General features: G+C 40.5%; 2 protein-coding genes across 9 annotated transcripts in view; one reads left to right on the top strand and one right to left on the bottom strand.

The window, feature by feature from the left end:
* CEP72 (centrosomal protein 72) overlaps positions 1-14,307 on the top strand; it is an 82,167-nt gene extending 67,860 nt beyond the window's left edge. For 3 of the 6 annotated variants that reach the window (XM_043508566.1, XM_038388882.2, XM_043508557.1), the window contains one exon: positions 878-2,011. The gene's annotated coding sequence lies outside the window, so the exon portion shown is untranslated. Of the gene's footprint in view, positions 1-877; positions 2,012-14,067 lie in introns of those variants that run through there. The other 3 variants (XM_043508565.1, XM_043508560.1, XM_043508559.1) reach the window with 2 other exon arrangements.
* The window catches only part of LOC119850600 (tubulin polymerization promoting protein), a 109,477-nt gene continuing 83,917 nt past the window's right edge, over positions 1,659-27,218 (bottom strand). For all 3 annotated transcript variants that reach the window (XM_043508574.1, XM_038388887.2, XM_038388889.2), the window contains 2 exons: positions 17,435-17,588; positions 1,659-3,312 (listed from right to left, as the gene is read on the bottom strand). In XM_043508574.1, the coding sequence (XP_043364509.1) occupies positions 3,118-3,312; positions 17,435-17,588 (349 nt within the window). In that variant the 3' untranslated portion in view covers positions 1,659-3,117. The remainder of the gene's footprint in view (positions 3,313-17,434; positions 17,589-27,218) is intronic.

The following is a 27,218-nucleotide window of genomic DNA, read 5'->3' as shown; positions in this document are numbered from 1 at the left end:
TGTTTAGCATATCTGGCACGTAAATACCTTGCAACGCTGGCTACAAAAGTGACATGCAAATGCCTGTTCTCACTTTCAGGTGACATTGTAAACAAGAAGTGAGCAGCAGTATCTCCCGTAAATGTAAACAAACTTGTTTGTCTGAGCGATTGGCTGAAGTGGGACTGAGTGAACGTGTTGGCTCTAAAGTTTTACATTATTTTGTTTTTGAGTGCAGTTATGTAACCAAAAAAATATCTACATTTGTAAGTTATACTTTCACGATTAAAGAGATTGCACTACAGTGCTTGTATGAAGTGAATTGAAAAATACTATTTCTTTTATAATTTTTACAGTGCAAATGTTTGTAATCAAAACAACATAAAATGAGCAATGTACATTTTGTATTCTGTGTTGTAATAGAAATCAATATATTTGAAAAAATGTAGAAAAACATCCAAAAATATTTAATAAATTTCAGTTAGTATTCTATTGTTTAACAGGGTGATTAATTGCAATTAATTTTTTTAATTGGAATAATTTTGGGGGGTTAATTGCATGAGTTAACTGAAATGAATTGACAGCCCTAATGTGAACTTTGCAATATTCAGCTTTTATAGTGTTTTACAAATAATTCAAGGTTTGTTACACATCTGTTTATTGCAGTAAAATGTCTGTCCTTGAGCACTATCCAGATTTGTAGCTTTCTGGGACATTTCAGGAAGGAATGTGTTCTCTAGTCTATACTTTACCAGTTTCTCTGGGTTCCACTGCTTTTCTGGAATAAATTGGCCATAACATATATCTGAAAGTTGGCTTGTGCTGTTACCTCTCCTTGAAGGGTAATGCAGGTAGCCAGTATGATGTGTAAATGGATAACTAACTTTTCCTTTTCCAGGAATTGGATGGTTCAGGAAAAGTGGATAACTTTGAATCGCTTGGAAAGGCTTCACAAACAGATACTTCCACACACTGACAGTCCTGGTGTATTTCTAAAATTGTGTCAGGTAACCAGAGCCACCAAGGAGGGCGTAAAGCAGAAAACACACAAACAAGACCTTTTAAAAGCATGCACTGGGTTGCGCAGACTTCCCTCTCTCCTGAAAACCAAAAATCAAAACAAACTATAATCAAACAAACAAACAAAAAATTCCAAGCCCATAAGGGACTTCTTCTCTTTATTTATTGTTATTTTGGTTTCACGTTCATGTGTTGGTTTGAAAGGTCAGTGGTGGCAAAGTTACAAAAAAGGCTTCTATAGAAAGTCAGCAGAATACAAAAGACAGTCTGTTCAAAGGATGAGAACCTGTGTTCAATGTCTGGACATGTGCCAAATACAGGGTATTGGCCAGCATGAAAAACTAGCATATGTTACTGCTTACTATATATAAGTAGCTCACTAAAGCTAGCTGTTCTGTGTACATTAGAACCCTGACACAGATGGTGGCAGAGAGGCAACAGAGGTGATTAACCTGTACTATCTGGAGTTATAAAGTTAATGCTTGAACTTCATTTAATAGAAAGCAAAGCAGAATTTTAAATGGTTGTAGTCAAATACCCAACTAAAAATCCTCCTTTATCATTTTATATTATACATTGTGGTGCTTATTCTGCTTTGTGGAATATCAATAACCACATGTAGAATATAGAGATCAGCTAATGAGCCCCTGCACTTTTTCCTGTATGGATATTTCTCCTTACTTTTTAAGCAATATCAAATGGGTGAGATTTTTCAGTGATTTATCAATTAATACCACTTGTCATGGTGGCCATATATGGGATACTTAGTGGCCAGTTTGTTAGAGCATTAAGACAGTGGTCCTGATTCTCCTCTTACAGCAGCTCTAAACCAGTGGAAATTGATTGCCTTCAAGGAATTATTCCTGACTTACACTGGACAGTCCAAATAAGAGGAGAAAAGAGCCCCTAGCTTCAAACATAGAACACTTAACAAATCATTTAGCTAACTTTAGTAATATATCTTTAGAGGGGGTGAGACGCATCTCATTGTAAAATAAAGGACTAACAAATTGCTATTTTTGGTGATAATTTAGTTGTCCTTACTTGAAAGTCTGTATTGCAGAGCTGTCACAGACCTTCCTTAACTCAGTCACAACTTAAAAAGGAGCATGTGCCTGTGTATGTGTGTACACGTGCATGAGAATACGTGCCTAGCTCAATGAAACTCTGATCAGTGGTGTTTAGTTCACACTTAAAGTTTAAAACATATAATCATCATCTTAATGCCCCCTTCACTTTCCCTGTGCAAACCAAAAACCAGATTGCAATCAAGATTAATATTTCCATCATGACTTCCTTAGCAATATATCTAGTTCCTCTATATATCATGTTAGTACATTAGCGCCTTTTATGTCCTGTGGTTTCAGTTAGAACCATGCTACCAATACATGCGGTAACTTGCAGAAAGTACAGTATTGGTTTTGAGAAGTCCTGGGCTTTGGGGGGTAAAGAGACGAGGGCTAGTATCTTCCACATCTTTCTGCTGACAAATACATGGAACCTAAATAGTCTCCGCAAAGAGGAATAAGTCTTTTGCTGTTCATCAATGGTCTAGGAAAATCTATTTCTTTTCAGGATAGCAACCTGTTATATTACAACCATTTATTTCCCACTAGTACAATACTGAATTTTTGTCTTTGAGGGCAGAGCTGGATCCTCTTTAAGACATCTTTCAAATAAATAAGTATTCAAATCAAACTATATAAATATTGGGGTGCTCTTTGGAAAGGCTGCCTGCTATCACAGGAAAATTTACAATGACCCTTTTTTCAACTATCTGGAGAGCGGTTTTCTTCTATACCCAAGAAAGAACTGGACATTTAGGAATGTTTGAGATCTTTTACCAGTATTGACAAAGTGTGGTAGAACAGCCCTTGCATTTGGTTTCTTGTCTAAAGCTCAACAACTTTGTATTTGATATTTTTGCCAATGTAATCATGAGGAATGTAATGAAGTGTTGCTATGCTTGCAAGTATCTCAGCAGATGTTGAAATCAGTTCCAGTTCCTGAAAACACTTCTCGCCAACATAGTCTTCACATTCACAATAACTGAAACATGTGGGATTCATCTACATCATTCTTACAGGTATATTCTCTCTCTTTTTAAGCCCCCCAGGCTTACTTGTTTCCTTGTACTTTATGATCATATGTGCCTGCGTGCTTGTACCCAGGCACATAGCCCGACGCGTCAACCAGGTCTTCTCGTCCTGCTTTGCCTCTTCCTTTCCCACTTGGATCAAACCTCTCTTTGTGGGACCCAGTGAATTTTGTCGTGTCTGTAAGTCGTGATACAGTTGGAGATGAAATGGTTTTCTATTGGGAGAAAGACCACACAAGAAAATACTTTTCATTGAAAAGAAAACTACTTTTAACATTATAAATCATTAACTACTGTTGATATTGGAACTGCAGAATAGTGATACCTTTTAAGAGACCAAAAATAAATGAGAAATGTTAGTTTTGTGGCACTGGATGCAATGACTTCATTAGTTACAAACTGGAGTACAGAATGGCTTTGGGCATGAAGGCCATAATTTTCAAAAGTGGCTTCATATTTGGGGTAGGGCGGGTGGAACATCTGGATTCATGTCCCTACTCCAGGGAATATCCAGGTAAGTGCCCTAACCATCAGGCTATAGAGATCACTCTGGTCACTCAATTACAGACCTAAAAGTGGCAATACTTCAACAAAAAAACTTCAAAAACAGACTCCAAAGAGAGACTGCTGAATTGGAATTAATTTGCAAACTGGATACAATTAATTTAGGCTTGAATAGAGACTGGGAGTGGATGGGTCTTTACACAAAGTAAAACCTATTTCCCCATGTTTATCACCCTCCTCCTCCGGTTCCTCAGACATTCTTGTCAACTGCTGGAAATGGCCCACCTTGATTATCACTACAAAAGATTCTCTCCCTCCCCCCCCCCGCTCTCCTGCTGATAATTGCTCACCTTAAGTGATCACTCTGGTTACAGTGTGTATGGTAACACCCATTGTTTCATGTTCTCTGTGTATATAAATCTCCCCACTGTATTTTCCACTGAATGCATCCGATGAAGTGAGCTGTAGCTCACGAAAGCTTATGCTCAAATAAATTTGTTAGTCTCTAAGGTGCCACAAGTCCTCCTTTTCTTTTTAGTTAAGTCAGAGGAGAAGCAAAAAAATACAAACCCCCAGTTTACACCTCTGTGGTTTTTGCATTGTGGCAGAAGACAGAAGATGTGACATCTTTGGTGCTCTCAGTTGATTCACCTGGCACTAAGACGATCAATGTCCAATAATACTGCTTCTCTCTCTCATGTGGGTGCTGCAGTATTAGCAATTGTTTATACTGTATTTTAAAGACAAAGTGCCAATACTATTTTTGTGTGGTCCAGTGCATGGAAAGGGAAAGAAAGTGCTTTCTTTGAGACAAAGCCGGAACAAAAGATAATAGTTAACATGCAATTGTTTGCTGTCTTTTATGTTTCTTTCTTGATTTACAAAATACAGTATGAAGGATTCTTGACATGAAATGTATTCTGGTAAAAAAAAAATCTAAATAATTCACAAAAGATTTCATAATTTCAAAGTTGTTTCTGTTTGCAGTTTTTGAAAGACTTAAAAAAATCAAAAATTGTTTTGATCTAAACCCACTTTTCAGCAAACCACTGTTGATAATAATTTTGATAACATTGGGAATAAAATTGATAAAAATCACCAAAACACCCCACCTCTTGGCTAGACTTCAGCAATGAATATACCTTCAGCCCTTAGGAAACTTCAACTAGCACAAAATGCTGCAGTGCACAGGTGACTGAGAGCATACCAGACCCGCCCTCTGCTCTCTACACTGGCTTCCCAGAGCATTTCTAATCAAGTTCAAGGTCTCAGACCTTATCTTCAAAGCGCCATAGTGTGGGCTCAGGATATCTAAAAGACTGCCAGCCGTATCCGACAGTTACTCTCCTCTAGTACAATGGAACTCTCAACAACAAGAGGAAAGCTTTTCTCTGCAGGAAACAGAACCTTCTCTGGGGTGGTCTCAGTTCCTGGGATGAACTCTCCCAGGAACTGAAGGACCATCACGACCTCACCACCTGCCTTCTCTACTATAAACACATAGCAATAGGTACATTTAACAACACCACCACCCTGTCAAACAAAGACACTCCATCACACACGCTTCTCCCTCTGGGGAGCAGATGAGAGAACAAACAACAAGACATATGTGTAATCACACTGCTAGATGCATTACTGGAAGGCGCTCAGATACTACAGTAATAAGTGTAATATAAAAATCTATATAGAACAGAAAAAAATTCACAACCTCCTACCTCCATCCACCCCACCCCCCCAAAATACCCCAAGAAAATGTTTTCCATTTTTTTTAAATAAGGAAAAAAATTAATGGAGGACAACTTTGTTTTGTTTAATAAAGAAAAATAAGGTGATTTCTCCACAAAATAGTTTTTTTAGAAGAAATGTGACCAGTCTATCTGGTCACATTAGCAGACAAGCAATTTCCATTAAATACAACACAACTCAAATACGTACCCCCCCCTTGTCAAGAGAGCTGAAAGAAGAAAAGCACTACTTTCACTTTGTCCTAAAGGTCAACACCCTCAGGCTTTAGTGCACCAAAGACAGATGCAGACTCCAATGTCAAGGCCCCTCCACCACTGAGAGCAACGTGCCCCCGTCATCAATTAAATAATGAAGCTGAATGTTTCCAAATTATGCTTTGCTTTAGACTAATGACATTTGATGGGGACATGCAACATAACAACATCATAGTGGAAGTGGCCTTAAAAATTATGTAAACTTTTTGTTAGATATTGAATAAACCAACTTATACACTTCCCCCCCGTCCCCCCAAAACAAACCCAACACATCTGAAATGTCCGTTGAGTCACTGAAATGCTGGAAACTGCTGCAAGTGTGGTTCAGAGCTCTCTGTTCAGAATATCACCAGGTTCGACCATCACTGGGATTCCTGGTCTGCTATTGTCCACTTTAAGTTTTCAGCCATTTTGACTTTATGAATTATGCCTGTGCAGTATACAGCTACAGTAAGGCATGAGCTGGGCCATGCCAAGAGTCAGACCATTGCGAGATCAGAGGTAGCTCAACCAATCACCACGCTTACTTTACAGTTAGTTGGCATGGAACAATTTCATTGATTGTATGAGGGGGACTGCACAGATGGTGGATTACTTGGTCCAACTACCATCCGCACAAATCAACACAATTCTCCCAAAACAACTCCCACACAAATTATCACACCTACCCACACAATCCCACAACAATCCCAAATATCATTCATGTTTGCAGCTTTTTTATACTTATGACTACTAATTACACTGGGGAGACAGGATGGGCTTTCAGCTACTAGTACATAATAAGATGTTCTACAGTGCAACTTTGTGGCTTGGTTTTGATGTGGAGATAGGCCAACAATACAGAGAATGTTGGTAACAGCAGCAAGAATGAGGCTTTAATTTCTCAAATAATTTTGTTGAAAGATATTTGGGGCCTTTTTTCCCTACTGTCTTATAAAGTAGAACTTCCAAAATGTTTTTTACCCCTGGATTCATATAGAAATGAAAATGATGGCTGGGAAGAAGTGCCATTCTTGCAAATATGTGTATTTTATTGGTGTGTTTTGGCATGGCATTACTTTATATGGGGCTTTATTTTGTTTTTCCTGATTTATCACAGATCACCAGTAGTCTGTAGTCACAGTGATAGTAGGAAATACACCCCCATCAGCACTTGCCTTAGCTGCACAGCTAGACAAAACCAAAGTGTAATAAAATGAATAAGCTCAGACCACAGGACAGCAGAGTTGGACTCTTGGCCCGATGCCCAACAAGGATCTTACTGTTGTTAATATGTACCCAAAGCATTAGTGAATCTGACATGTACTCTGTATATAGACAGTCACATGCTGGAGTGTGGGCAGCTTAGATACGCCACAGCTATTTGTATTAATGCTGACCACAACTGTCCACTGCTGCAGCTGTCCTAATTCACAGCTGACTGGTATGGGAGACATGCTAGACCTTGGGCACCGAGTTAGCTTATTAATTTCCTTGTAGCAAATAACCCAGTTCTACTTTCTTCCAGGCAGACCACCACACACGGTGTTTTTGAAATGGGATTGTAAGAACAAGACTGTTGTGTGGGCTATGGGTTCAGGGTGGCGTCCATATCCACCTTGCACTGCCTGTAGAATGCTTGCATACATGTGTATTATTTGCAGAGCTGTTTCAGCACATACACAATACATTACCACCTCTGCAAATGCAGCACTCTCAGGACATGACATGCCCGTCAGAAGCAGCAGGAAGCCGGGGATTCTTGCTGCAGAATTCAGGACCAGTTTACTATGGAGTACCCAGGTTCCTGTGTATAGTCAAGTCTCCCCTCCAGCCCCGACATCACTTGCTGTAAAGATTTCAGTGGGCCAAAAAACATTGATAACTGCCAAAAAATAATTTAAAATACCAATGTAATTACACAGAGCATGGAGTTTGCAACAGGTGTGAGCAAAGGGTTAGTCAGGGCTTTGGTGCAAAACACATGGCCCTTTCCTCTCCATCCTCTGCCACCCACAGACACATGATTTTCACTCTAAGGAACAGCTAAATTAGGCAATTGGTGAGCAACAGCATGTGTCCCCATCTGTTATATAGGCTGGAAGTGGAGGGGAGAACCCCCTCATCTCAGCGCCTTGGGTGCTCAGAACAGCAGTTGCAGCAGCATATCAGCAAAGGGCAGGTTGTAAGACAAAATGCATTTGGGCATTTATTGGTTAGGTTTATTTATAGGTCCCTAATTCCCTCTCTGTAAGTGACAGCCAGGAACTTCCTGCTACAAGCACCTCCTGCCCATTTGGACAGTGCTGACCCAAGCTCATTAAAAATATAAAGAAGCCAGAGCAGATTGTATGGTCTGTAGGATGAGCGAATGACCACAAGTAAGCAGAAAAAAAGTTAATCAAGCTGTGATGCTTGCCAAAGTATCCTTCAATCTCCCCAGACACTGGAAGCAAGGGCTGTAAGGGTTGGAAACTTGAAAAAGCAAAGCTTATTAGTAAGTAGTCAAAGGGATAAACTTAGTTTTTTCCCATATGTGTTTATAGAACATTGTTGCTAAAATAGTTCTTTACCCGCACACCACAGGATGCTACCAACAATTAAGGCCATTTGTTTTGTAAACAGAAATAATCCACATGCAAGACACAATCTTTGCAGTGTGAAGTTATTTAAGATCACTGTCCCTGTTTTAAAACACACACATTGTGTAGCACTTGCCTCATCTTCATCTCCGCTTACTTTGCTGAACTTCGGTTTTCCACATGTTATACAGTCTCATGTCATGAGACGCCCTCTACATTTTAGGTGACTTCCTTAAACTTCAGCAGATCAGTCCGCAGGACAGAATTCAGTTCTGATGGGTTGTAAGGGCACATCTCAAATTAAAGAGTTGGATGAAAAATGATATGCTCCAACTTTTTCTCTTCCTTCCACTCCCAAGTCCATCCCCCACACCCACCTCCTACCCCCCCACCCCCAAACAGTAGTGATAAGTAGAGATTTAGCAGACTTGTCCATATAACCCAGTTCAAGCCCTGTGATTGCTGAAGTTAGGATGGAACACACACCCAAAGTCAATTTCTGAGCAGATGTACAATTTATTTAATCCCATTGGTTTCAATGGGACTGCAGAAAGTGTACATCAGTGCAGAATTTCTACAATGTCAATGTTACAATGCACAAACAATATTGCTACATTTGTTTTCAGAAGATGCCAGTCATTTATCTGGGAATTTTCTTCATGTTGTGAGTTATTTCCTCAGGTATCTACACCATTTTCTATTGTTACCTCATAGAACCCCAATGCTAGGTCTAATGCACATCAACAAAAAGGTCCATCAGTAAGGGTCAAACCCATTTTCAGTGCCGTAGCAATGCTCTCTCTAAAGTGTGGTAGATAGCAAAAGATGTAATAAAACAGCCCCATCCTACAATTTGGCAACTCTTCCTCATTTCTCTAATCATCTTGTTCAGCATTTTTCAAAGTTCGGGTCATGACCCAGTACTGGGTCACAGCATGTCAAGCGCTGGGTCGCTCTGATCAACGCTGCTGACCGGGACGTTAAAAGTCCCCTCAGCGAAGCTGCCCAGCTAAGGCAGGCTAGTGCCTACCTGTTCCAACACTGCACTGCACTAAAAAGCAGCCAGCAGCGGGTCCGGCTTCTAGGCAGGGGGGCCATGGGGCTCTGCGTGCTGCCCCCAACCCAAGCACCAGCTTTGAACTCCCATTGGCTGGGAACTGGTGTGGGGGGAAGGGAGACGGTGACTGCAGTCGAGAGTCACGTGCCTCCACTAGGAGCCGGACCTGCTGCTGGCTGATTCCGGGGAGCAGCATGGTCCACGGTGCCAGGACAGGCAGGAAGCCTGCCTCTACACCCCGGCTGTGCCACTGACTGGGAGCCGCCAGAGGTAAATCTGTGCCCCAACCCCCTGCCCCAGTACTGAGCCCCCCCAAACCTGGAACCCCTTCCTGCACCCCGAACCCTTCATCCCCAGTCCCAGCCCAGAGCCTGTACCCCCAGCCCAGAGCCCTGACCCCCTCCTGAACCCCAACCCTGAGCCCACCCCACACTCCTCATTCCCAGCTCTATTGGGTCGCAAGCATCAACAATTTTCTTCAACTCCGCAGAAAAAAAGTTTGAAAACCACTGATCTCGTTATCCACTAAATTCAGGTCTGTGGACTTTGCTATTGGCCTTCACATCAACTTGCTAATGATTTTAAACTCTCATGTTGCAAAGTCACCAAGCAACCACAATTCCCCCAGTGAAGCCATTGGAAAATGAAGATGCTCATTACCTCTGAAAAATCAGGCCACAAGCCTTCAAAACAGTACATCAATTTCACAATCTTAGAACAAGGAAAATAGTGATCCCACCCATTATGTGCATTTCCATCACAAACTGGAGCCATCTACTGAGAACAGTTCCAGCACCAAGGGAGTCAAGAAGTATATGTAAGAAACATAAAAGTAGCATCCATGGAGACTGACAGAGTGTCTCTCCAAATTAACTGACAGGTTTCAGAGTAGCAGCCGTGTTAGTCTGTATTTGCAAAAAGAAAAGGAGTACTTGTGGCACCTTAGCGACTAACAAATTTATTAGAGCATAAGCTTTCCGATGCATCCGATGAAGTGAGCTGTAGCTCACGAAAGCTTATGCTCTAATAAATTTGTTAATCTCTAAGGTGCCACAAGTACTCCTTTTCTTTTTGCAAATTAACTGAATAATGCAAAGGTCTTTTCTCCAATTGTATCTGAAGGTATTGAGAAGAATCCCACCCTTGTTTGTATTATAAGAAGGTGATGACAAGCTTGTCTGTCCTTCTGTTAGCACAGTTTCCCAAGAGACAAAGTGATTGTCCACCATGCTTTGAGAAGTGCGATCATCCGACAGACAGACAATTCTACCTTGGCAATTTCATATTTCTTTTGGATTTGTTCAAAAGACATTAGAGATGATAATACAATAGCATCAGTTTCCATTTCTTTGTCTTCCAGGTTTTCTTGGTCCAGATATGTTCACAGATTGTGAAATTTGTACATGCTCAGATAGATGAATACTCAGACGATACTACTCCTACTACACTTACTAGTTTTCTAAATGCTTTGTTTACATTAACAGAACACTAAAGAAATGGTGAAGTTCAGTGTAGACCGTGTCTTTGAAAACATAGACAGGTAGCACAGGCAGATTTAGTTCCTTCCACTATCTAATTTGCTCTCACTCTGTAGTGATTAATTAATGGTTTTCTCATCCTTATCAAAAGATCAACCCAGAGAATTTCAGACTCGTTGCTATACAGATTTAGGAAATGCAAGATGCTCCTTTGGCCAAACTCATTTACTTCTAATGAATTATTGGTCAATATAAGAATAAAATACTTTTCTACATCCATGAAACAAATGGCAGTGGAATGTGAGATTGGGAGGAAGTGGACAAAACTATCATGGTAAAATGTACATTTTCAAGCAGGTCTGTTTTCCTACAACGACAAGGACTTTCATCTTTCCAGGTCTCTTCTGTCAGAGATCAGTGGAGATACCACAGAGCATGATTTGGTTAAGGTCAACTGTTCTTTATATATCCAGGTATTTAAAAGAATTAAGCAGTCCAATAGAAATACTGGTCTTCAATAACTTTTTAGGCTTCTGACTTAACTACACTTATACTAAGCCTGGACTAAAAAAATATCCAAAGTACCTGTAACGCAGGGGGCCTGAAAGATTTTTTTTTTCAAAGCAAGCATTTGGTTGTTTACACAGAGACTTATTTTAGCCTCCAGAAAACCAAACTGCGTCCCTCATATTGCTTCTTCATCCCTGCTATTCTGATTCAAGCAAGGAAAAGAGGAACTCTTGCCTTCAAATGAAAGGGATTGTGGCAGGGCAGGGATAAAACCCCCTTTAAAGCCCTGCCAAAATGCTGGCTGCAGACAGCTCTCTTGTCAAAAAGCCAGGTAGAGAGACATAGGTATGCAGCAGGGAGCCCAGCTGTAAGCCCTAATGAGGGCTAGCTCAGAGCAACAAGCTGGGCCGAGTGGGAACAGCTGGGCTAAAGACTGGGAGGGCTATAAAAGCCCTGGGAAAACCTCAGTGAGGGGTTGTTGGCCTGGGAGGAGACAGGAGGGCTGTTTCTCTGTCTCCTTACCTACTGGAAGGAATCTCAAGAGCCAGAAGACCCTAAGAGGGGTCTGTGGTGTGATTGTTGTTGGGGAAATTGGGACTGCACAAGAACATTGTAAATAAAAACACAAAGGTGAAACCACTGAAGAAGGTGGTGGGACTCTTTATTATACCAGCCTAAACACAGGGTTCAGGCACAAAAGTGGGAGTGCCAGCATAGACCCTGTGACAGGGATCCAGTGAACACTAGTTTGTTATAAGTAAACCTGTAGGATATTTATACAGGTTCTTCAGCTGGCTTATGAGAAGTTTCAAATTTCAACAGAACTCCCTATATGCGCTGTTGTGTATGCAACTTGCTCTATCAAAGTGTTGTCTCTTCAGCCATGGACAAAACTAAGTATGAGGGCTGGACTGGCAATTGATCCATGGATAAACCATGGGTGGGAGTAGATGTACTCTTCTTAGTAGCACATCTGCACTATACAGTATGGAACAAAGAAACAGCTGCCCCTGCATGGACTCTTCTTCTGTACGAGTTGTTCTTTTAAATTCACATTAGTAAATGGCATGCATATTTGAGATGCAAATTTATTTAGCTCTGATTTTGTTTTGCCATGTGTGCTATAACTTTATCCACTCTACTCCTTTATTTGTTCTGAGTAGACTCTTTTGAAATACAGAAGAAGGTATGATCTCTGGCCCAAAGAGTTTACAATCTAGGAAACATTTTATAGTCTAAAATATTACTATGCAATCAGAACCATTGGTTTCAGAGTAGCAGCTGTGTTAATCTGTATCCACAAAAGGGAGTACTTGTGGCACCTTAGAGACTAACAAATTTATTTGAGCATAAGCTTTCATGAGCTACAGCTCACTTCATTGGATGCATGTATGAAGTGAGCTGTAGCTCATGAAAGCTTATGCTCAAATAAATTTGTTAGTCTCTAAGGTGCAACAAGTACTCCTTTTCTTTTTAATCTGAACCATGTATCTCTGTATGGGAGTAAGCTGGTTTTATATCCCACATGGGCCAGGGGTATTAGTTCAAACAGGACTTCAGCCTGATAACTTGAATTTTAGACAGTGCTTTACAATTACTGGTGAGGGGATTACAGGTCTGTAGTTCACACCTTCCCAATACATTCATCATCACGTTCCTAAAAGTGGACAGGAAACCCCTCTTCTGAAAAAGGGTTAAGTTGTCCAGCAGCCTGAAAAGGATGATACTTGGGTGTTATAGTGACAGAACTTGGAAGAGAAGCCAACCCTTTGACCAAAGCATCTAAATTTCCCTTTTCCTTCAGTGCTTCAAGGATTGCTATTTAACTGGAGCACCCAAATGATCTCCCCATCCCGCTAAGTTAAAGGAGTTTTACTTCTTGCTGTATGGCCTCTGGGTCAATGTTTGTTTCTGATGTAAATAACGTCTTCTAACATTTGAAGTGAGGTATGAAGTTATGTGCTTGTCCCCCACCTGTGCCTAAAACACAAAAAAGTAGCACTGTGTTTAAATTAACTATTTGGCTACTTAACCCACTTAGCAAGCCACCTATCTTCTCCTTCATAATGATTGTTTTTAGCTGAAGAGTAGGCAAACAGTTCTGTTCTTTAATTTAGCAACTCTTCCAACTGCTTGAATTAGATGATAATTAGCCACACTTCAGTTTTTTATTTATACAGTGCCTCTAAGTAAATTATTCTCAAGACAATAGTTCAGATACAACTGACCTTTTGTTGTCACAACACCGTTTTATGATCCATCCCCTAATGAATATTTTCAATCACAAAAAAAGCGTGTGCATGCACGTACCTATATATCTGGTAAATATCCATTTGCACATGTAATTACCCCAACTTGGAAAAGAACAAAGCTGAACGGAACTCCACTTTTAAAAAAAAATTAAAGTAAGTAGTGAATCCAGCATTTTCCAGCAGAGCAGAGTTAAACTTCTAGCTCTTCTACAAAGAATCCATTCTGGATTTCCAAATTAAGCTGCCTAAGGCATTTTCTGAAATATCAAGAGCTGCTTGGTGTAGAATGGGTGGATAAAGTGCTGAGAGACACAAAAGACCCATAACAAAATCTGGGTCATCTTGATTTGTCACAGGTACTTTCCCAAAATACCTCTTACCTCTTTCACCACCAAAATTGGAATGGAATTAATTTATGAGATTCTCTGGACTCCCAAGAATTACCTCTCTTCCCCTCACTCAGTTACCGTCACTCTCCCAAACATCTGAGCCATCAGTTGCAATTTCAGTTTCCATGCTTCTGCCAACATGAGGGAAAACCCCTGCACAAAAATCAATGTTACAACACATCTGTTTGCAATGCATAACCATTTTATAATGTTTTACAGGAATGCTGATGCAGCTCACATTCCAGGATACAGATCAACATTTGCACTCATCTTAGTATCTGGCTGCCAACTGTTGTCTTTCCAATCATATCAATCAACAGATAATTTTGTCATTTGAAAAACATTCTGAAGAAAAAAAAAATATATGAATCCCTTATAGTACCCTCCAATCTCAAAAGCAAGGACTTGTAGATCTCACTGCTGAAGCGGAGATCTCCCTAAGCAAGAATGGGCAGTCCTTTAAAATAGATGTGCCCCACCATAAAAAACCTCAGCCAAAATTCAACCCAAGAAGGTAAGCCATCAAAAGCCCTTGATCTTCCACTGACGTCTACCAACATCTGAGTCCCACTTCATATTATTTACATCATCCAGCAACTCAAATAGTGGGATATGCCCAAAATATTACTTGGGCCCCCAAAATGGCCCCTTGAAGCCTAAAAAGACCATCAAATACTCATACCAAGAAATACAGATTAATCCTGTCTTCTGCAGAACTGAATGCACAGCCCTGATATGCAAACACAAAATCAGTTAAAACATGAACAACCAAAAGCATAAAACAAAAAAGTAACTCTTGGAAAATATTTCACTGGCCTCTCCACTAATGTCTTAAAACGTATTGCTCCTCTCTGCATGTTGGTAAATCTCAAATTAAACTAGACTGGCATGAAGAGATGGTTGGATCAAATCCTTTCTGGGTGCCATTGCAAACAACTTTGTATCTCAATTAAATGTCATTCTGGCTACTAGCTCTCAGAATAAGCTTTTCTCCTAGACGCCTGATGATTGAGGAAAGTATCTGGAGTTACTAGATTAGTAGACAGACTACTGTGGAAAGCTTCCAACTCAGGTTTACACGATATTATGGGTTGTTGCATCTGTTAACATCTCATGGTCACAAAGAACAACAGGCACGCTCTGACCCTTCCTTCAACCTTCAGGGGAACAGGAAAATAACTGGGCACCACCTGGATCAGAACTGTGCCCAAGCAATGATGGAGAGTTCCTCACAGCATATTTTAAGAGCCACAGGATCCCATCTGAGTTTCACTTATGAGATCATAGCTGTTAAATTTATCAATTTAGAAGTCCTGCATAAGGAATAAAAACTAATTCCAATCGGCCCTCGTTTCCCCGGGTTTGATTTTCTTCCACCCCATCCCCCAAATTCTGTTCTCCCTCCCCCACCCCCTTACTCCCATGTTATCTATGCTACAACTTGCAGGTACAAGAGGGAGCAATGCAGGGGAGAGTCATTCTGCCTGCCTACCACTGCTACTGTGTTGGCATATCTCAGTGAAAATACTAAGCACTTACACAGTGCTACACTGTACATCTGCAAACCACTCAATGCCCCTCAAGACATGCAGGAAGCAGGTATGTGTGCATTATTAGCCATTGCTCATTTAAGTATCTATTGACTGACAACACCAAAGATTAGAAGGGGCCTGGAGTAAGCTTTATAGAATATGTACAAATCAAAGTAAGTAGTGAGTTAGTTAAAATAGTTCACAAGGTTAAGCATGCCAGCGAGGCTGAAATGTAACATTATTTTGGCAGATGTCAAATACGATAAAGGTGAAACACATCCCATTTAAGTCAATTGCAAAGTTACTGCTGATTTCAAAGAGAAACAAGATTTGGCTCTTAATTAATCAAACTCAAATTTAGAACTGCAGCATCATTATAGTTATCACAGATTTCAAAGATCCTGTAAAAACCTGGTAAGTACTATAAGGATTATGAAGATTGCTCTCTCACAATCTGTCTCTCTTCTCCAGAAACTCTGACTGTATTGGGATTTGTCCCAAAACCTCTCCTTGGAAAGACTGTTTAAAATTAAAGTTTTAATTAAAAGACCTGGGCTCAGTTTCAGTAAGGTAGTTGAACACATGCCTAACTTTAAGCAAGTGAATTGTCCCATTGACTTAACTTCAGCAGGAGTAATCAAATACTTAAATTGAGGCATGTTTTTAAAACTGTTCCAGAAACTGGTCCTATGTTACTCATGTATGCTGTCTATTTCATTTTGCATTTCACTCAGTTTTGATAGTGAAAATAAATAAGCCCGTGTAACTGGGCCAGATGCTGCATTGTTTGGTGACAGGAGTAGGGAAATGGGGTGGAGAGGAGGAAAGCAACCAAACTTGATATTAAAAACAAACAAATCTATCAACACTAGGCTTTGTAACTATTGGGACTAAGCTATCTAACAGTATCTCTACCAATATCAAAAACACTGCACAAGATTATGGGTCTGACAGTCTTGCATGAGGGGGGAATAGATTTAAGAATAGGCCATATAAAACTGAGAATTCTGCCCTTAACATTCCCATGTCCACATGGCTCATATCATGTGCTAGGTTTACTTTAAGACTTAAGTCCTTGCTTTCTTTTGGTTTTGTGGATTTAATCAAAATACTTTAAAGTTGTTTAACAAGTCTTGTATTTAACTCCCATTTTTCTTGCAGCACAACTTATAACTAATATTTCTCTGCTCAGATCACGATAGAGCTTTCTTGACTATTTTGATTTTCCTTTCTTATTGAGTGGTACTGAGCAGCATAGCTTTGCCAGCATAGTAGGACTATGTAGTATCCTTTGTAATAGTGTGATACGGAGATATTTCATGAGCTTTGTTGCCATTTATTTCAGCACAAACATTTCAAGCAGGCCCATGCCAGTGCCCAGTTCACCTCAGCAGCAAATATCTGCAACGACCAGTGATGGGACACTCGATGGGGAGGGCTCTGAGTTACTACTACAGAGAATTCTTTCCCAGGTGTCTGGCTGGTGGGTCTCGCTCACATGCACAGGGTCTAACTGATTCTCATATTTGGGGTCGGGAAGGAATTTTCCCCCAGGTCAGAATGCCAAAGACCCTGGGGTTTTTTCACCTTCATCTGCAGCATGGGGCATGAGTAACTTGCTGGTTTAAACTAAAGTAAATGATGGATTCTCTGTAACTTGAAGTTTTTAATGATTTGAGGACTCTAGTAACTCAGGCAGAGGTTGGGGGTCTATTTCAGAAGTGGGTGGGTAAGATTCTGTGGAATGCAATATGCAGGAGGTCAGGTTAGATCAGTGGTGGGCAACCTGCGGCCCGTCAGAGTAATCTGCTGGTGAGCTGCCAGACCGTTTGTTTGCATTTGCACGGCCTCCTGCAGCTCCCATTGGCCGGGAACGGCGAACCGTGGCCACTGGGAGCTATTACACAGGTTGCTCACCACTGGGCTAGATGATCACAATAGTCCTTTTTGATCTTAAATAAAGTCTCTGAGTCAGTGTTTAGGCTCCTAAAAAGAAACAGCTTTGGAAAGGAGAGTGAGATTTATTGTATGTCACTACTAAAGTACTACTGTACCGTTACTCCAGATATGATCGGGGCTTTTCCTTCTATTAGTTTATGTATTTCTTGAACTGCTTCCTCATTGCTCTGGTCTTTAAATCGTTTCTTGGAGAGTTCTTGAAGAGCTTCTTTAAATTGATCAAAAGTAATCGTCCTAGATGATTTCCCCCTGGCAAAACACACACAAAAATCAGAAGAAATTACAAAAAGGATACACAGTACTCCAAGAGAAGGATAACAGATGCAGTCTGCAATAGTGAAGAACAGTCAACATACAAATACTACATAAAAGGAATTGCCCTTCATCCCAAGCTTATGCTCAAATACATTTGTTAGTCTCTAAGGTGCCACAAGTACTCCTTTTCTTTTTTTGAATGTCACTGTAACAGTAATGAACCTCACTTGGCTAGGCTTCAGAATGAAAGAGAAACGAAAGGAATTGGACTACTGCTCATACTTCTTTCAGAATGCTTGGACCTGTCTAAACCAAGGCCTAAAACAGCTCGACCTAACTATGTTTCTAAGTGGATGTGAAAAAAATCTCGTACCCCAAAAGACATATTTAAGACTACCTAAGACTGGGTATAGACAATCCTAGGTCGATAGAAGAATTCTTCTGTCAGCCTAGCTACTGCCTCTCATTCCTGTGCTGTGGTAGTGCTTGTAGTGTAGACATAGCTGAAGATGTAATCTAATTTGGGTAATTATTTGTAAACTCAGTTGCATAAATGAAATGAGTGACAGCAGCTTAGGCCAGGTCTACACTAAAAAGTTAGGTGGACCCAAGCTACATCACTCAGGGGTGTGAAAAATCCACAGCCCTGAGCAATGTAGTTAAGCCGAGCTAACCCCTGCTGTAAACAGCACTAGGTCAACAGAGAATTCTTCCATCAACCTAGCTACTGCTTCTCAGGGAGGTAGTTTAAATACTGTGATGGGACAACCCCTGCCATCATTGTAGTGAGTGTCTCCACTCAAGTGCTACACCAGCGCAGCTGCAGTGGTTTGAACATAGACATAGCCTTAGTGTTGAATGCAAAAGGTGATTTTAGATGATATTGCATAGGTCTCCTCTTTGAAACGATGATCATGACCTACCCAATCATACAATATTAGTTTAGTGATATGAGCACTGTGAAATCAAGCTTAAACCATAAAGAAAACATATCACTTTGAACTCCTCCTCCTCCTCAAAAAGCAGCATACAACCCACTAGCACTGCATATCTGATATCATAACCTATTAAACAAGTTAAATAATAAACTTATTTTAAAATAGGACTTCACTTCTCTCTGTGACTGTCCCTTTTATGAGACAACATTCACAAATAATGTATGGAAAAGGTTATTTGAGGGCTTGACATTCATGAAAAGCACAGAAATTCATAGCTGAAGCTGAAACTCTATCATTAAGTCTTTGTGTTGGCTTGATAAATGATTAAAAGTGAAAATGAAAGGTGCATCACATTTCCAGTCTGGTGACTTGCTTGGTTGTTTTTATTTGCTAGCGTGGAAAAGTGTGCTGTAGAGGTGCCTATGGGTAGATTTTGATAGATTATTGCTTCTGAAAATACCTTTTTTAAGAAGAAGTCAGTATATATTTAGACACTTTTATACATTATACACCTGACGGACCATAGTGACACACTTAGAAGAGCTCTGAAAGCTCCTAACAAGAATGTCTGAATAATCACTGTGAAGATGTGTTTAGTCAAAAGGGCATTTATGTAAATCTGCCTTTTGGCAGTCTAAATAAAAGTGCATTTCAGACAGAGAGCATAACTTCAGTTCACAAATCACTTTCTAATAGCAAAGCACGTTCTGATTTTTAAATCAGACTAATTTAATATTAAAATGAAATTATTAGATCATAGCAAGGGGAACTTACTTGCCATAGCTTAATTTGTATGGAGGTTGTTTTGAATTTTGCTAACAAAAAAAACTTATTAAGGATATAATTAAAGAGAATATAAATATATATCTTTCCACTTGCCTAATTTAATATCCCCAAACATTTAGACCAAAATTTACACTTTTTGCCTTTGAGATTTAGCCATATAGACATATCCCAAGCTAAAATTTAACGTAATAGGGGTATGTCTACACTACAGTTCCACTGAAGTACAGATCCTTCCTACATCAAGAGAAGACATTGTTCTGTCAATGCAGGTAATTCATCTCTCCAAGAGGCAGTAACTAAGTCAACAGAAGAATTCTTCCATCAATTTAACTACATCTACACAGAGGATTAGGTTGACCTAATAACAGAGCTCAGGGTGCAAACATTTTTACAGCCCTGAGCAATGCAGCTAAGTTGATCTAAGTTTTAGGTGTATACCAGGCTTAAGTGTAAAACCTTTCCAGAAAAGCTGACAGTATTGTTAATGCAATCCCAAAAAGCAGCATCTCTAATACAGAGGGATCCATTTACAAAGTTAGGAAACTCTCAAAGTCAAAAACCGTTCAATGCAGAGATCTGAGTTGCTTGGCAACATCAGTCCTGTTTGCAGCCCAAGTGTTTCTTTTTGTACTAATTTAAAGAAGTGTCTTGACAAAATTAGCAAAAAACCAGACGAGTCCTTTCAGTGATGACAGCTATTTATACAGATGTAGGTGATGGATGGTGAGGACAGGGAAAGTGTGTGCTGGCAACAGAAAAATCAGGCTAGACAAACTGCACTCAGAAATCTAATTTGACTTTAATGACTAGATGTCATTATCATCATCATCATAAACAATAACGTTAAGTCCTTGCAGGACCTCAAAGATGTTGGAAACATATCAGATTCAACTGCTAATGTAATTTTCTGTGCAACTATCCTGCTATGTAACATGCCTGACCCAAGCAGGCATAGTAGAATGAGGACAATTCATAAGCAGATTTGTAAACATGCACTCCAGCTGTCTCTCATCAGAAGGGATCATAAAGAAATTGAAGCTAGATTTTGGTCTGAATTAAGGAAGGCAGTTTGTTAATGTATTCCTAGGGCAAAAAACAAAAACCCCAAACGAACACCCTCTTTCCCCCCCCAACAACAAAACAAATGGTGAGAATCTAAGATTCAAGGCATTGGAAGTGACCTAAAACAGCAAAGTCCAACAATTCTCATTTCACTTTTGTGCACTCTAGTATTATTTGATATAAAATAAATCTGAAATCCTCAGGCATGAAGAAAAGCTTTCTGAACTGAGGCCCATAGTCCACAAAGTTTACAACACCTAACTTTTCAGCGCATAGCCACCTAGTGGAATCCACAAACCCCAAGTTAGGCTCCCAGGCTCCCTATACAATGCATGGGGACAGTGAGAATGAGATCTGTAAAAGCCAGCACGCTAGGTGGGGAGCCGCCTGAGCTAGCCAAAAGCAGATGCCAAGGAGCAGATGCGTTCTAAGCTCCCCTCCCCTAGCTAGTTAGGCACCTATATCCACTCACAATCCACAGCTGGGATCCCTCCCCTGGGGTCAGGCACCAAAGCAGTTTCTTGAAAGAAGGCAACAGTAGACACCTAACTCTACACAAATCAGCCGAGGGAGGACAGTGACTTCCCCCTTATAACCTTTAGCCCAGTGATTAGGGAACTCACCTGGGATGTGGGTCCGATTCCCCACTCTGCCTGATGAGAGGGGATATGAACAGGGAACAGCCACCTCTCAGATGAGTGACTTACCCACCGTGCTAGGGAATGTTCCCATGTGGGACTCCCTCAAGTGCTGCTGTTGAAGCTGTTCATCTGTGCATAACTAACTAAATAGTCACTGGGCCAGACAGAGAGAGAATGACTCTCTAGTCCAGCGGTTGGGGCAGTCATCCGAGAGGAGCTGAGGCATAAGGTGTCCAGGCACCTAGACTTAAGGGTTGTGCACAGAAACTTCGGAGCCATGGGGACTTTAATGGTATTTAGGCACTGATGGATTTTAGGCACCTCCATGGTTAGGCGGCAGCTGAGCAGGGGATTGATCTTGATGGCACCTAAATATTGGACTTCAGCACCTAATCTCCTTTTGTGGACCTGGGCCTGATTCTCCCTGTGCACATAGTGGCTTTTCACTTCACGTGTCTGCATGCTCATTAACATGTTTTGCATTTGAAGGCACAGGTGTTGGTAGTTGGCAGAAGCATGTAAGAAACTGTCAAGCCCGATTCACTTATCCTGTCATATTCACGGGGCTTTTCCTCTGGTAGGCATTGAAGATGAGCATCTATGACAGGATTTGTGCATGTGATTCCAAAAGAGAGGTCGGGAAGGGAAAGAGGAGAAAAGAGCAAAGAGAGGCCGAAAGAATAAATGCTGTAAAGATGGTGTTATCTAGTGACTACATATAAAACCCTTAGGATTTTTACAGCATAGAGGAATAAATTGTTCACAAAAAGTGAATATGTTTATGCAATAATATTTTACAATATTTGCTTTATATAGGGAGCCTTTCATCTCAAGAGAATCCCGAAGCACTCAATATTGACCAAGTTCTGCTTTATGTACACACGCATACACACACAAAATGACTTCAGCCTCCATCTTTGCGACAGAACACAGTAGTTGTTTGTGACTACTCACATGCTAACAGAACATAGTAACACTACATAGCATGTTTTTTAAAAGACAGGAAGTGAAGAAGAATATGATCTCTAACTAAGACTGCAAGGGAATAAGGCAGGCAGAATGTACTGTAATTATCCACCTGGAATTTGGCCAGGAAGCTTGTTAATGGGATTAACATCCCTATTCTTACCAGAAATGCCAAGGGATCTTTAATGAGCACAATAGGTCAGCACCTTGTCTTGTGTCTCATCCAAAAATGCAGCACTTACAGCAATGCAGTATCCCATCATAATGCCACACCAAGACATTGGTTCAGCACTGACTCATAGCAAAAGGGGCTGCCGAGAGAATTTCCAGCACTACGTTTTAGATGCGAGTTATACCTGGAGGACTCCCATCCAACCATGCCAATACTGCTTAGCTCATGAGGTCTGACAGAATCACAGCCCCAGTTGGAATGACTGCATATAGTCAGTATAATCCATGGAAATTAATAATGTTGACTCTCTGCCAAACAAGTTTTATTCTGGCATGAAAAGAACTTTTATCAATTACAGTTTTTTCACGGCTGCACTTAGCTGATAAGTGAGTGACACTGATTTACTTTTGGTTTGGTTAAATGGGGAGTAGTGGAGAAAGGGATATGCAGATCTGACTCCTTCCAATCCATGAAATGGACAACCCTATCTCAAAAAGTCTGCACTGTTCACTCAGATTATAAAACAAGGAGAACCTAAGACATAACCACAACATATATTCAAATTCTCCACCTCAAAAGTGCATGCTGAAGCCACCACAAACAGGTGCCCTGAAAAAATGAAACAGTTTAATTTAGCGAGATGTATTCCATATAAACAGTGAAGAAATTAACGCATAATTGGCACTATGAGCTATGCTATATGTTATGCAGTGTTGTAGCTGTGTCATTCCCAGGATATTAGAAAGACAAGATGGGTGAGGTAATATATTTTATTGGACCAACTTCTGTTGGTGAGAGAGACAAGCTTTTGAGATGCACAGACCTAACGAAGAGCTCTATATAGCGCAAAAGCTCGTGTCTCTCATCAACAGAAGTTGGTCCAATAAAACATATTACCTCACCCACTTTGTCTATGCAATACTGGCAGATACAACTGGCTTCTAAGGAACTCCCCACCAAATTAACTTCTGGGCTGAATTCATTATGCTTTCTTCTCAGTCCCAAAGCCATTTTGCCTCCACACTTCTTGTTTTTTTTAAAAGTTGGCAGAAAGTCTGTTCAGCTGTAGCATCTAGCGTGAAACCCTCCACCACCCCACAACCACTCCCGATATTATTCAGTTATATCTAATAGCTTCACTAACACAAAATAACTCTGGATGGTATTTTCAAAGGAAAATAAGGGAATTAGATGCCCAGTGAGATTTGGGCACCTTAGACTATGAAAATCCGAGCTTCTGTGAATTTGACTTAGTGACTATACAGAGGAAAGAGTGAAGCTAATTATTATTACTATCATTATTATTATTTGCAAGGTGGTAGCACCTAAGAGCCCTACTCAGAGACCAGGACCTCGCTGTGCTAGGTGCTGTACAAACACAGAACAAAAGGACAGTCCCTGCCCCAAAGAGCAACAATCTAAAACAGCATAAGATCATTAATGATCTGGAGGATGGTGTGGACTGCACCTTCAGCAAGTTTGCAGATGACACTAAACTGTGGGGAGAGGTAGATATGCTGGAGGGTAGGGATAGGATACAGAGGGACCTCAACAAATTGGAGGATTGGGCCAAAAGAAATCTGATGAGGTTCAACAAGGACAAGTGCAGACTCCTGCACTTAGGATGGAAAAATCCCATGCACTGCTACAGACTAGGGACCAAGCGGCTAGGCAGCAGTTCTGCAGAAAAGGACCTAGGGATTACAGTGGATGAGAAGATGGATGCGAGTCAGCAGTGTGCCCTTGTTGCCAAGAAGGTCAACAGCATGTTGGGCTGTATAAGTAGGAGCATTGCAAGCAGATCGAGGGATGTGATCATTCCCCTGTATTCAGCACTGGTGAGGCCACATCTGGAGTACTGTGTCCGGTTTTGGGCCCCACACTACAAGGAGGATGTGGAAAAATTGGAAAGAGTCCAGCAGAGGGCAACAAAAATGATTAGGGGGCTGGAGCACATGACTTATGAGGAGAGGCGGAGGAAACTGAGATTATTTAATCTACAGAAGAGAAGAATGAGGGGGGATTTGATAGCTGCTTTCAACTAACTGAAAGGGGGTTCGAAAGAGGATGGATCTAGGCTGTTCTCAGTTGTGGCAGATGACAGAACAAGGAGTAATGTTCTCAAGTTACAGTGGGGGAGGTTTAGGTTGGATATTAGGAAAAACTTTTTCACTAGGAGGGTGGTGAAGCCCTGGAATGGGTTATCTAGGGAGGTGGTAGCCCCTTCCTTAGAGGTTTTTAAGGTCAGGCTTGACAAAGCCCTGGCTGGGATGATTTAGCTGGGGATTGGTCCTGCTTTGAGCAGGGGGTTGGACTAGACGACCTCCTGAGATCCCTTCCAACCTTTATATTCTATGATTCTAAGACAATAGAGGTTGTTGTCAAATGCACAAAGCAGGGGGAAAAAAGACCCCAAAAAGCCAAATATTTTCTCTTATCTTTTTCAAGTGTGGTAATCTTAGGTATTATGTGCAATGCCTGTAAATTAAATACACATGGGATCTAAAATGAAACTTGCTTATTTTTAGCTCAGAAAATGTAAGATTAAGAACAAATATAACATGTTATTTTCTTTACTGATTTAGGGCTTAATTCTACCCCCATTTACTTCAGCAGGAGTTGAGTCTGAGTCCTTAAACTGCAGTATTCTTTATCATCCAGAAACATCGAGTAATGCGACTACGACAACTCCTGGTTTATGGGTTGGGGCCTCCACTCTGTGGACAAGATTAAATGTCAGTGCTAGTTTTACTGCTCATGGACCACAGCTGGTGGTGTTAAGCACAAGCCACTTCATGCTTATTGTGAGGTATCTGATGGTATAAGTCTAAATTCAACCCAGGTATAACATCATTACCGTAAATGGGATTATATCAGGGATGACTGTGGCCCAATAACCTGAGCTCCTTGGGGAATCAGAATATCACTTCCTTTATCTTAGCTTTGGCTGGACACATCTCAGGTGTCCTCTCCCCACCACCTATTTAATAGGAAACTTCCATCTACTGTTCCTCTCACTCCCATCCACAACACACAACAAACCACTTTTTATTTTGGTGCATCCGATGGAACTAAGCCTCTTCAAGCTGCCATGGCATACTAGGTTGTGAAAGATGGGAGTAGAAGAAAGTTGCACACTTGATTCTGAACCTTACAGATAAAGGTCCCAATCAAATGAAATTGTAGGAGCCCAGGTTTGCCTGATCCAACCCTGACAAACACACACACACACACACACAAATCTCCACACAGTGAAATACAAAGTAAACAAATCAAGCAGAATCAGTCAGACTCAAGTGGTCAACAGATCTGCCAACAACCTTGGATAGGACTTGATGCATATACACTGGTGAGTCACCTCAATTCTCTCTATTTACATTTCAGAGAACTCTAGAGATGACCCAGCAGAACTGGCTGTCTTTCTACTAAGACTTAGCTCTGAAGTTTCAAGATTTGTTTTCTGAGGCGGTAAGTACTGCACAATGTACAAGACAATCAGGGCCTCTGAGTGGTTCCTGCTTTTTTAAAGGCCTCATTCACACAATACAGTTGAAACCATTTCCATCCATACGGTGCACAAGGACCAAGGAGTTAATATACAAAAATAGAAAGTTTCCATTAAGCAATTGTTATAAAGAATCAGACTCCCTGTGTATGTTTGTAACTTGTTTTTAGGAGTTCATTACAAAATAACTATCTTGTTTCCATGGGAATAACAAAACAAATGTATTAACTTCCATGTGTTAAAAGTTCATAGGACTGTCTCTTCTCACTCCAAATGGGCTGACTCCAATTAAGTATCCCAAAGACGAGATCTGAATTATTTGGTCTCTTCTCTGTGGTTTCTTACTTCAAAGGGGTTAATGGAAGTCTGGGGAAGAAGATAAAATACTCACTGAAAAGAAAGGACAAAGAGGAATGCACTGGAAAGAAAGTCTAAACAACCCATTACAATATAAAACACAATGACAAAATCAGATAGAGGAGATGCAAATTGAAACTCATTGACCAGAAAATGAAACCAACAGGAAAATCTTTACAATGGGGTGTGTAAAAACACAAAGGCTTTTATGAAAATATTGAAACAGCAGACGTGGTGTGTTCAATTAAGGAAACAAGAGAGTCATGAAAGGGATCATGAATATCATCAACTTAAAAACCTCTCTGAGCTTGTTTATGACATGAGGAAACCTTTATCTTTAGGAAGGATACATTCTTACATACCATTCTATTTTAAGCTCTACTTCTTACACAAGCTGAATCACTCACATATATCATCCTGGTGCATAGTAAGAATAGCTGAGCACATAATTCACAATACATTTGATAAATGCCGGTTTTATCCCCATTTGTGAACAGATTATACTTTCTTAAAATTCGTTATTCAAAATTATTCATTATTTTTTTCTTCCTCTAGTAGATGAACTACATAGCGCAGGGGTTCTCGAACTTTTGTACTGGTGACCTCTTTTACATAGCAAGCCTGTGAGTGCAACCCCCCCCCCACCCACAAAATTAAAATCAAACACTATTATAGATGCTGGAGGCAAAGCAGGGTTTGGGGTGGAGGCTGACAGCTTGCGACCCCCCATGTAAGAGCCTTGTGACCTCTTGAGGGGTCCCAACCCCCAGTTTGAGAACCCGAGATAGTGTGCTCAGAAGGACAGATTCTGAATTTATGCTTTGATCCTTCACCTGGTTTTCTAGGATCTAAATTTATACCAGAGAAAAATCTTAATTCAGCTTCCTGACATCAGTAAAAAGATCAAGAACTGGCAGAGGGCAGATTGCAATTGCAAATTTTATTTCAGTGATTATCCAAGCTTAAATTTCAACTTTTGAAAGTATCTACACTAATGTAATGCCTGAGCAGTCTCACATCACAGGATGTGAACAACTATGTTAAAATTTACTCTCAAACTTTTGTAAATATTCACATACTATTTCCACTCTTTGCTCAACTCCTGTAATAAAGAATCTAATTTCAGTTATTTAAGGGTTCAACTTAATAGATGAGAGAAATTAAGCAGATAAATGCATTTCACCTTGGCATGAACAC

This window comes from Dermochelys coriacea, chromosome 2 (genome assembly GCF_009764565.3).
Source record: "Dermochelys coriacea isolate rDerCor1 chromosome 2, rDerCor1.pri.v4, whole genome shotgun sequence".
Classification (NCBI taxonomy): Eukaryota; Metazoa; Chordata; order Testudines; family Dermochelyidae; genus Dermochelys; species Dermochelys coriacea.
The sequence above is the reverse complement of the archived record's forward strand: the minus strand, read 5'-3'. Positions and strand labels throughout refer to the sequence as shown.